The sequence below is a fragment of the Colias croceus genome, chromosome 7, assembly GCF_905220415.1.
Source record: "Colias croceus chromosome 7, ilColCroc2.1".
Lineage (NCBI taxonomy): Eukaryota > Metazoa > Arthropoda > Insecta > Lepidoptera > Pieridae > Colias > Colias croceus.
In genome coordinates, this window is record NC_059543.1 from 3,761,976 (window position 1) to 3,774,435 (window position 12,460).

Here is a 12,460-nt window from a genome sequence, read left to right on the forward strand (position 1 = left end):
TTAGGCAACCATATATGATAATAAATAGAAAAAAATTAGCTTTAATTTGATATATTATGATTCATAAATGTACGTTATGAACGTAAAAATGAATCGAAATCATACCTGTTTGCACCAGGCTGCCAAGATGTTGCGGCCAGGTGAGAAGCGGCAACCGTGATTTTTTTGAATCTTTATATCATTTGCCGTGATGTAGACTACATTTTATTCAAAAAAACAAGTGAACGAATTTTTTTCCCAAAAATCGATTAGAAAATTTTTAATTAAACATGCTTGCGGCCAAATTTTGACTGGCAACCTAGTCGATATATATTCTCCTAATTATAAATATACATAAAAATTCGGTTTTCAGCAAAAAACCGATGAACGCACTAATCCTGCAGCCGGATCTTAGACTATAGGTATATTCTGTTAGGTCGATTTCTGTCTTACGTAGTATAAGTTTCATGATGAAACTTATGATGATAATGAATTATAATTCACGAGTGTATCTACGTAAGACAAATGTAGATAATTTAAATTAAATAGGAACATAAATTTTTACACATCTTGTATTGAAAAATTTTCCTACTTTATATAAATATTCACATGTAAATGCAAACACGAAAACAATTTACAATCAAGTTATGATTGAATTGTATTAGTTATAATGAGAAACAGATAGTATGTTATATGAGCGCTAGCGGAAGACCGATGTGATAGTTTGAGCAGTTGATGTCAAGCATAATATAGTAACGTCTTCATACATGACCAAGTTAAATGAACACTGAAAGTCAATCACGAAAATTCCGCGTCATACGTTGGAATGCACTCGTTGGCTATCGTCGCCATAGTCAGTCGAAATTCACTGTTAACACAATTTAACAACGAAACAGTCATTATCGCCGTGGACACTAAAATAAAATTAGTTGCGGCGGGTTTAGCCTTTGCCCTCATTTGGGATTGTGATACAAACAGTAGCGGGTCTCAATCTGTCTGTGTGGTGGACACTCGCGAGGGTAGATTCATGTTTCTCTCCGGTCCGATTTATTTCGTCAGTCGTCGTAAGTTTACATTCGACGACGCGGTAGTTACAGGTCGGTGACCCGCAATCAAAGTGTGATGGCACTGCGTTTGGGATGTCACCTATTTTCGACTCCTCTTTGAATGGTGGACAACTGAAAAATAACAAAGTAATTAGTGCTGTGCAACCAGTGCATTAAAATCGTATACATATGTACCTATAAGGTAAATATAACAATTGTTAAAAAAATTAAAGTTTGAATGAGCAAAGTTTCAGCCAAAATGTTGGAGTAGTTCTTATAAACAAGCTATATTTGTGATTTTTATGAGTCTTCATATTCAAATATTTAAAAGAACATACCTTAAGGGTGGAGGTGTTGGCGACCGTGACAGGGGAAAACTGGCGACTTCTCTGGATATTGCCAAAGACTTTATTGACCCAAATGTTTGTTCAGGACTAAGCGGCGCACCGAGGATAGACGCCATACCTCTGTAAAAATTGAGATACATATTAGATATATATCCCCATGAATGAAGTTAAAAGAATTAAAACCTTTAAGAACAAGGTACTGGATCCTGAAAATGTAGGTCACAATCTTTGTTTATTATAGGAATAATTTGTTTGAGAAAAATCATATTCACATTTTTTTTATGTAAGTATTCTGTTTTAATTTTAAGAATATATTCTGAGGAAGTTTTCCATCGCTTCATTATTTATTGCTCAAGTGGGGATTTCAGGCAGAGAAAGTATTTTGATGAAGTTCTTTGTAATAGTTTTCAAATAATAAATAAACTTACACAACAGAATCACTAGGAACTAAGAAGGGTAATGGAGGCGGGCACGGCGCGTCCGCCCTCGCTGGCGACGCGGGCTCCACGGAACGTGGGCAGCGTGGTGTCTCGCTCTCTTCCACCATGCCTAGCCAGCCGCGCAGGAACCGCCATAGACCGGTGGGGCTGCCTGTAAAAGAAAAAAAAAATATATTTGGCGCCATTTTTTTTTAATTTTTTAAATGTTTTGTCTGAACTTTTCGTTAGGTATAGCAAGTATGATTGATAAGTTTTAAACGTATTCGACCAAGGTCAATGCTGGTACTAAATGCTTTTTACAGCTTATTTAATATTTTGCGGTATTATTTTGTTTTGTATAAGGTTCTACAGAGAATATAAAAGTGTAGAAAAGAGACTTGTATTTGGACAAAAAAATAGTGATAATAACTTTCTAACTTACGTGAGTATTTTCTACTATTTTGTGGGCTCAGTGGGTAGAAGTCCCCATGTATGGGACAGTGGAAAGCTAGGCGCCGTTGCCTTTTCTGTGCTGCACGCATCAATATGCACAATACTATTCCTGTAATCAATAATCATACTATTATTAAACGGTAAGTTAATTATTGTACGTTTTGCTGTACGTTTGCTAGTAAATTTAACATACAAAACATATTTCAAATGTTGCATTTTACAATGTTTCGCACACTGAAAAGGGAACGTGATCACGAGCAAGCGTTTGACCACGTTTTGAATCATTTAAAAATCTTTAACATATTGGTAAAAGGTAGGTACCTATGTAGTTTTCATATAAGTATGTATTGTTTCTATTTCATACTATGTAAGCCTATGAATGGGAAAATAAATTAAAAAGGTCACTTTGTTTATATGGTGATGATTGGTTTGATAATGACCTAAATTTAAGGTCTGGCTTATGGTTAAATTAGCAGTAATTAATATACAACAAGAGTATGTTAATTGTAATCAAACCCTTCTGATATATTATTCCTGACATCGATTTGGTTCCAAAGGGACAAATGGAAGGAAGGTAAGGTTATTGATCGTTTATTGGAACCGAAACTTTACTCAACTATGAAATAGATTCGGCTTCGAGACCCTCCAGACCCTGTTGTTTGGCCGTGTGCCAAACTTGAAACTACCTCGGAAGAACGGTTTAGTATAGTACCTACGTATACCTACGAGATACGAAATTGTGACGTCATCAACCAGTTACGTATAACAGAACTTTTTCAGTGATTTTGTTTATGTAGGTACTTGCCAACGTTATACCTATATACCCATAATCTACATACACTAAAATTGACTGACGCGCTTTTGAAGAGTCTTTTTTTTGTTTCATTTACGTGATCGTTTTGGAAACGGACCAAAATCAAATCTTTTTGACGCAATAAAAGTTAAATAACTGATAACAGTAGCACCTACGAAAATCAAGATTATTATTTTATTCTTTGCTATTGTTGACAATGTAAACATACCTACATGTTGTAACTTGTAAACAAAGCTACCTCGCTTATCTTTATGAATTTGACTGCGGCAACCAATCTTGGCGGATTCCGTGAACGTGACTATTTGGCTATAAGTTTTATAAATTCTGATACACTTCTTCGCACTATCAGTTTGAATTAGTTAACGCTGAAAGGGGCCAGCCAGAGCTATCCGCATCTTTTTCCACATCCATCATCAATATCTTAATTCTCATCCATTTCCTTTCGATTATGGATGGTGGTGGTCGCTTATAGGCAACGCGCTCTAGCATAAAGAAATTGCATCATCAAAATTTTGAAAAAAAGAAGTAAACTACGAACCAGCTATCGTCATAAGTGCGCCAGCAACAATGCAGACGGGGCCCAGTACGCGCGAGTTGCCCGTGAAGGCGATCCGCGCCGCATAGTGGTCAGGTTCCTCATTTTCACCGCAACCGCGATACGAAGCCGCTGTTCAGAATAGATTTATGTTAGATAGTCTTAAATTAGCATAGATAATAAATAGTGATAGCCGTTTTGCATGCTTCAGGTCAAGGAAAACTATTTTAAGAATCTGAATATTTTTGGAGAAAGCACAAAGGGTGTTTAAATATTGGGCAATATGTATAGATGATTTCTATTAGTATAGATGAAATATTGTTTGTTTTGTATTTTGAAAAAAAAAGCCATAATCCTACGAGTTGATTTTTATAAAGTTACGGTGTTTGAGTTATTGCCAAGTTTTACGTCAGGTCTGGTCATCAATAAAATTAACTGCGTTAAAAACGTGCTGGTGCACGGGCTTAATACTAAGTGCTTAGTGTTTGGCACCGACTTCAAACCTATTTAATAAATAGCACATCTAAATAATATGTAGTAATTAATAATATCAAATCTTTTTTATTTTTTACTTTTCCGTTTTTGAAGTCGGTTGTTTTTAACGCAGTTAATTTTATTTAATACTTTTTAGTGTAATTTTCAACACGAATCAAACGAGCCCAAACTCGATAAAGTTGAGTCAATATATTACTGAGTTCCTATGGCCACCTTCCGATTCCATCATCAAATCAGCTCTATGTCATGATAATGTTTCATCGCTATCCAATTTACACACTTATACAAAATTTCAGCTCAATCGGTTACCGGGAAGTGAATCAAAGTTACTTGCTACATTCCAATTAAGTCATCGAGTACAGACAAAAATGCTCATAAAATAAAAACTACTGGGCCTAGCCGAATAAAATTTTTATGGGACCAATTCGACACCATCCTGCATCGAACAAAAAAAGAATCACGTAAATCGGTTCAGAAACCTCGGAGTAATCGGTGTACATACATAAAAAAAAAATATATATATACCGGCCGAATTGATAACCTCCTCCTTTTTTTTGAAGTCGGTTAAAAAAAGTTGATTACTTACCAGTGAGAACGCATCCCACAAGCATAAAAAGGAACCCAAATATTGGGAGAACAATTTGACAGTTGGCAGCCACGACGACACCGGCGACTGCTAAGCCACCTTCAACTTTTTCTACTCGAAGACGTGATATTGCAGGCGGACATCTGGGCTTTCCAACAGGGGCTCGAACTAGAGGCTCGCCAGGGGGCGATGTAGTCCTGTAAAGAAAATTATGCAATTAGTGAAAAGCCTCAATCAGAAGACATACTTGGCAAGTTCTTATTCACAATTTAAATTGACAAATACAAGCAGCTCATATTCAATTTATCCAATAAAATATGTTATTTACTTCAGCGAATTTGAGATTTGGGGTAAAAAATCCTGTCTTTTTAATATTGTAACAGGAAAATTATGTTTAATAAGAAATGTTTCTTTTGAATATTATGTCGCTTCTTGGAAATATGTTTTATGAAAAATTATTCATAACGTAACCCTCTTTACGAATAATTTAATGGGAAATGACAATTTGTTAGATAAAGTTAGTTAACGTGTTGTTTCTGTACTTTTATTGTACGCTTTCTAATACTGTTCTAGTGGTATACACAATACCTGCTATTGTATATCTATTTGTGTTTTATAAATCCATTTGATTTTATGGCTCATAAAATCTCGAAGTATATTCTTATCTTAGGAAGTTTCCACTTTCAAGCTTTCTTTTTATCTCATTTAGTTTTGTACAAACTGTTTAACAATATTATGTTCATTGTTTATACGTTATTCGTAATGATCATAACGTAGTGTACAATATGAACAATTGTATTGTCTAAATAACTATAATGAGTTAACAGTTAAAGCGATTATTTTAATCCGCTTTAACAAGGATGCGTTAATTGTTAATTTGCTGATTTGTGAAAACAAAACAGAAGGTTAAGAATCTAGATTAATTATAATAGTAAGAAGTCAATTGTGCTGTGTACTTTAAAGATAAGTGAAAGAGAAATATTATCATTAGGATTAATTGCTATCGCACGATGTACTCAAAGTTACACAATCTTGGCTCACTGAAAGAATCCTAATATAATCTCGCCTTGAGATATCATTACGTGCTTGTGCGAAATGACACAATATTCTTGACATTAATATCTAATAACAACAGCACCCGCCAAACGGCAATCTATATCAAATTTAATTCACATCCGTTCAGCAGTTTACACCTGTTTTTGTACGTAAATGTATATATGTTAAAATAGAGTTATTTAAAATAAAATAATAGCATGGGTATTTAAAATTTAAAGACCATATTATATTAAATAATTAGAGGCTATTAATTTAATTGCAAATGCGCAAAAAACGAGATTACTTCCATGAAGCGGGATAAATATTTTACTGCAGTGAAAATAATCGTGATTTTAGTTTAATTAATGTTTGTGTATTTAGTACAAATTAGAATACGCAACGGATGCGATAAGACGCAAGAATAATGTACAAAAAACTCGTTAAAGTCAGATTTACAAAAAGCAGAGTGAAATCGTAAAATTGAAATAGTTCGCGATTTTGTGGGCATTGTTAGTCGTAACCGACGTATTATCGCTGCATAGTGAACAATTATTATCGATAAACAAGTAATACATTGGAAAATTTTCGTACATATATTGTGCAATTTTATTAATAGTTAACAGCTTTGAAATTTTGTTATCTGGACTCGCAACGGTATTTTATGTTGGGTGAATTACTACCAGCTGATATTGCGTGACCTTTAACGTTTAGATTTCTCACACGCGACTTTGTCGACTTAGGTAGGTATAGCAGAAGTACCTACATAGATCGCATTAGTACCCCTAGCACGCTATCGCTTTCCTTGGCAAATCTATGTAGGTAAGGTGTTCATTTCGTCACGTGAACACGTGAAATGAAACGTGATTGCTCTTAGTAATCCCGTGGTAATTCGGAATAGAGGACACATCTTTTTGGCAACAATTACTGTGAATTCTTCAGAATTTTCTGTAGTCATTTGAATGTATTCAGAATCATTTTGCGTTTTAAAAATGTTAATGCCGAGTAATTTTTTTCGTTGCAAGTTATGGAGGCACATAAATTAGAAAGCAGAAAGAAAAATCCTTAATTTCTCGCATGTCAAGAAAGTCAGTGATTTTGAGTTGATTTATATTCTAGGAGGTAGCAACGTTGACAAGTGAGCATTTTAGTATAGTTGGTTCTTTGATATGCTGTTCCTCTTGCTATTTCGGTTACAGTCCGGGCTGTCTGGCTGGCCGCATGTAATTTCACTTATTTCGATGACATTTTAGTTATTTTTAAATAAAAATTGCGTATGGCACCTATTTTACAACGAAAAAAACGTCTTGCAATAAAAAAATTATATCTGATGGATCTATCTAAAGGCAAACGATTAAAAATTACGCGTTAAAAAATGACTTTAAATTAAGGATATTTTCCTGTGCAGATAAGATGCGCACTAATAAACGCAACCACTGCGGCCAGCCAGACAGCCCGGACTCTAACCGAAATAGCAAGAGGAACAGTATATCAAAAACCCAACTATACTAAAATGACTTTTTTTTAAACGTTGCTAGCTCCCGTACTATTATGTGTTCGAAGCATTGATGAAAACAAAATAGCCGGTTTGAAGAGAGATTCATTTATAGATTGTTCATTTCGCATTTAGACCTTACTTACAGTTTACCATTTATGATCAATAAAAAATTCCAAATGTAAAATTTTACTTTGTCTATATAAGTAACTAGCGGTCCGCCCCGGCTTCGCCCGTGGTACATATTAACGTTTTCTCTACATAAGAACCATCCTCGTACTTCAAGGAATATAATAAAAAAAGAATTATCGAAATCGGTTCAGCCGTTCTCGAGTTATGGAATTACAACGAAAAGTGGCATTGATTTTTATATATTAGATTACCTATCTATGAAATTATTTAAACGATGACCTTCATGAACACGAGTTTAAATAGTGTATAATTAAATAGATAATGCGTAAAAATATTTGCATATTTATTCAAAGGTATGTGCTGTGTACCTGTGTAACATAATTTATTCCGACTAAATATTTAGAATGAATAAATCATTCATGTATTTAAATATGCCACGAGCGTTATGATGACCTTAATTGCAAGTCTCTTTTCGACTAGGTATAAAATATAATAATGACAATAATGAGGATATGTTGTCGTAAGGAATGATATTATAATACAATGGAAGATATAATTGGTGTTAAGGGATATAAATGGCCGACTAAAAATGTATTCTAATACAACCACTCAACACAACCTATAGTAGGTAGGTATCTTATCTACGGTACAACTCAGCAACCAAACCAAATCTGAGGTAAGTACATACTATGTTTTTTATGAAGGATCCCGAACTGAATCAGAGTAATATTATTAGACTTGATATTATTTATAACAAAAATAATAATAATAAGAATCCTTATTGACATAATTAATTATACAGGTCTAGATTATGAATCCTTTGCTCCCGAACTAAGTAGTTTAAAACTGTGTCAGGAGCCAAAATTTATGAAATACAAGTTCTATTATGATGTGATAATAATTTAAAAACATCACGGGGTATTATTAATATGTGAAAATTATTCATTCATAATTAATAGTATTTCGATGTGCTGTCACAGTTTTACTGCAGATAAAATATGCTCATCCCAATCTATGTATTATAATGACTTGTTAAAATGAATATCATGAACGGTAGCTGCCTATGTAAGTACATGCTATGTGAATATACAACAATAGCCGCTTCGCTTAATTCACTTCCGCCGACTGTTTGTGACGATGTGCTCTTGTCACTTGGTGAATTGGTGACTGGTTTGTATTGGAGTAGGTACTAGGTATGTTATGTACAGCATTGTGCCAATACTCTAACGTTTTATGTAATTCACAACTGACGCAATACGACATATTATAAAGAAAATCATTAATCGCACAGTCATGCGTGTAAGTGGCATTTCGAATTTCAGCCAAAATATTTTCTTGGACTATTCGAATCCAACAATTCAAAAACAGAAACTTTTTTTTTTGGTAGAGCCAAGTAGAAAAAGAGTAGGTACATTTTTCTACTTATGTACAGTTCTTACGCAAAATACGAACTATGGAATAAAATACTTACCTAATTGTATATCATTTGTGGGCACAATTACATATTAGAGAAAGTAGAGTTTTCGATCTCTACATTTAAAAAAAATCGATTAATGTCGGTACAATATTGTGATCTGATATTTATTAATATTTATGAAAAAAGCGATAAAAAATAAGTATATGAAACTCGTATACTACGGGATATCAGATAAATGAACGTCGGGGCAATGAAAAGAATTTGTATTTTATTGACGGGGCTTTCAGGAATGAGATTGATGGTGTTTACTCCGAACAAATATTACGCGCAATAACTTTGTTACTTTCAAGAAATTCATATTATTTTTATATTTAAGCATTTATTAATTGTTCGAGGTCAAAAACTGAGGTCAAAAGTATAATGCATCTACCGTTGTATTGTTACGAGTTAGGTATCCTTTTATCTGGCATAAATGTTGTTATACTTAGCACAGTGATGAAAATTAATGATTTATTTTTAAGATTTGGGTTCTAAAAACTATTATAGACGTCTTTCACCTTTTTTTTTTTTTTTTTTTTTTAGTGGGGAAATCTTGCATAGATACCCACGGCCTCCGGGGAAGAGGCCGTGGGTTATGTCGGATTCCTACCGACCAAAACCCCACTGTGTTCCGTCAAGCCACATCAGCGACAGGGCCACGGGTATGTGTAGAATTCATCCGTGACCCCATCAGCGGCAGCCCGTCGCCAGGCCCAAACAAGCTAAGAGCCTGCCAGCTCTACCCTCATGGAGTGGCGTGAGCGGAACACGTCTCACGCCGCCTCATCCCACCGGACAATGGACTAAATCCCCGCTCCATCGCCCGGCTCCCATCGTCAAGGAGGCTGGTTGCGGCTGCGTAAATCAGCCGCAGCGCGACGACGACGCCCAATAGGACGTCGGCGCCGGATCGGGTCCGCGTGAGGATCCCTCTCGCGAACCCGCTCCGCCTCCTCTTTCCGCGAGATCACGTCCTCAGAGAACGTGATCACCGCGCGCCAGGATCTGTCGCTACCCACCATTGCGCGAACAATGGAGGGCAGAGAGAGATCCGACCCAACGACCGCGACCAAGCGAGCACGAGGCTCGGCCCACGCGGGGCACACGGCAAGAGTATGATCTGCCGTGTCCTCCGGGCAGGCGCACCAGTGGCAAGCCATGCTGGGCTCCCTCCTCGCGACTTTACACAGATACCGCCCGAAGCAACCGTGCCCGGACAGCACCTGCGTAAGGCGGAAGGTTATTGCCCCATGCCGCCTGTCGCACCACTCCTGCAGCACCGGTCGAATCGCTGCGACCGTCCGCTCTCCAGCGCTGGGCTCTTCGAGCCGGCGTTCCCACTCTCGGGACCGCCGTTCGGCAGCCTCAGCCCTCCACTGCTCAACCTCCTCATAGGGTGGGTTGATCCCAAGCGACTTGGACGCCGAGACGCGGCGATACACGTCCGCAAGCATCTCGGCATCCAGTTCCCACGGGGGCGTCCCGGCCATCACGCACGCTGCCTCAAATGACACCGTGCGGTACGCCCTCACTACCCTAAGTGCCATGACCCGTTGCGGTCTCCGCAGGAATGGTCTACTACGGGCGCTTAGGGCATCTGCCCAGATGGGGGCCCCATAGAGGGCCATGGAGCGGATTACGCCTGTATACAACCGGCGACACCCGCCCCTAGCACCCCTGAGGTTCGGGAGCAAACTTCCCAGTGCCCCAGCCACCCCTACAAGTCGGGGGGCGAGGCGACGGAAGTGCTCCACGAACTTCCATCTGCTGTCTAGCACAATGCCAAGGTACCGCATTGTGGATCCGACCTTGATGGGAACCCCGCTCACCCGGATCTCCGATCCAGCGCTGTGCAGCCTTCGACGGCCGGGAAAGAAGATAGCCTCCGACTTCTCCAGCGCCACCTCGAGACCTAGCTGCCGAATGCGACATACCACATCCGCCACCCCCGCAGCAGCCAGGAGAGCTGCTTCGCTGTACGAGGCACCGCGCGCTGTCACCAGGGTATCGTCCGCGTAACAGGTTACGCCGATACCTGGGAGATTTGCGGCGCGCAGGACCCAGTCGTATCCAATGTTCCACAGGAGCGGTCCGAGGACTGAACCCTGTGGAACACCGCACGACACCTCCCTCTCGCTCCATCCATCTCGAGTAGGGTACGCCACAGCCCTGTCCGAAAGATATGATCGCAATAGGCGCATCATATATTCCGGAACGCGGTGAAAGTGGAGAGCGTCTACAATCTTGTCCCATGGCAGGGTGTTGAAGGCATTGGCGATGTCCAAAGACACCGCCAGAACAACCTCACCGTCCTCAGTTGCACTCTCCACTGTCGCCCTCACACGCGATATGGCATCGAGCGTGGACCTACCTCGGCGAAAGCCAAATTGATTGTTGCTGAGGTCCGGGCCTATTCCCTCTAAATGGTTGACGAGGCGAGCTGCGAAAACGCGCTCAAAAAGCTTGCTCACCTCGTCAAGCAGTACAATTGGCCTGTAGGCAGTGGGCGAGTTCTGCGGGCGCCCATCCTTCCTCAGCAGGACCAAGTTCCCCGTCTTCCACCTGCGGGGAAATTGGCCCCGCCGAAGGCAGGCTGAAAATAGCTGCTCTACTCGGGGTCCCAGAGCCTCCATCGCCAGCACCCAGGCTCGACCAGGGATTCCGTCTGGGCCTGGGGCGGTGTTCTTCTGCTTGAGCCGCCCCACCGCTGTCTCCACTTCGTCGCGGGTGACATCCGGAACAGATGTACCTGCGGAGTCTTCCTGTTCATCAGACGTCGCCGCCGTTGTAAAGGCATCTCTTCCCCTTTCTGGGAACAGGGTTACTACAATCTGTTCCAGTAAGCGAGGCTCGAGGGACTGAGACAGGGGAGGGGCCCACGGGCGAAGCTTCTGCCTTACCCGCTTGTACGGCCGACCCCACGGTTCTCGGTTCAGGCCCTCAAGCATCTCGTCCCAGGCCCGGTCCTTGGCGCTACTGATTGCCTCCTGCAGAGCGGTTACGCACTCCCTATAAGCAGCGTACAGTCGCGTTTCCTCTTCCTCATCGCGCCATCTCCGGCGCCGGTGTCTAGTGTACGCCCGCCTCGCAGCCACACAGGAGGTGCGCAGCTGGGCGATTTCGACAGACCACCAGTACATCCTGCGTCTGCGCGGAGTTGAGCGGGCTCTGGGCATAGATGCATCGCAAACCTGCACCATGGCGTTTGCCAGCCATGCTGCTTCTTCCTCGACCGAACCGTCCTGGGGCGTAGGTATCCACGACTGCACTATGGCAGCCTCGATCAGAAGATCCCTGTCGAGGCTCCGAAGTGCCCAGCGCGGACGCCTTTCAGTCGGGGGAGACCAACTGGAGGCCATCGAGGGCGCAGAGATACTGAAGCGAATATACCGATGGTCCGACAGCGTCTCCACATCGGTAACGACCCTCCAATCCTCGATTCGCCGTGCAAGGGGGGGGCTGGCAAACGTGACGTCAACGATGGATCCACCCCTTTGCCTAACACAAGTTAGTTCAGACCCACGATTAAGAACTGAGAGATCGGCTGCAACTGCCCAGTCCTGTAATACCGCTCCCCGCGCATTCCTCACCGAAGATCCCCATGCCATTGACTTGGCATTGAAATCTCCGGCCAGGAGTATAGGCTGGGGACGGGCGAGTTCAATCAGTTC

The 12,460-nt window shown here is 40.6% G+C and overlaps 1 protein-coding gene across 2 annotated transcripts in view; it reads right to left on the reverse strand.

The window, feature by feature from the left end:
* Positions 1-406: 406 nt before the first annotated feature.
* The window catches only part of LOC123692996, a 50,811-nt gene continuing 38,757 nt past the window's right edge, over positions 407-12,460 (reverse strand). For both annotated transcript variants that reach the window (XM_045637862.1, XM_045637863.1), the window contains exons 2-7: positions 4,675-4,871; positions 3,597-3,725; positions 2,234-2,353; positions 1,801-1,963; positions 1,364-1,492; positions 407-1,157 (exon numbers count right to left, since the gene is read on the reverse strand). In XM_045637862.1, the coding sequence (XP_045493818.1) occupies positions 920-1,157; positions 1,364-1,492; positions 1,801-1,963; positions 2,234-2,353; positions 3,597-3,725; positions 4,675-4,871 (976 nt within the window). In that variant the 3' untranslated portion in view covers positions 407-919. The remainder of the gene's footprint in view (positions 1,158-1,363; positions 1,493-1,800; positions 1,964-2,233; positions 2,354-3,596; positions 3,726-4,674; positions 4,872-12,460) is intronic.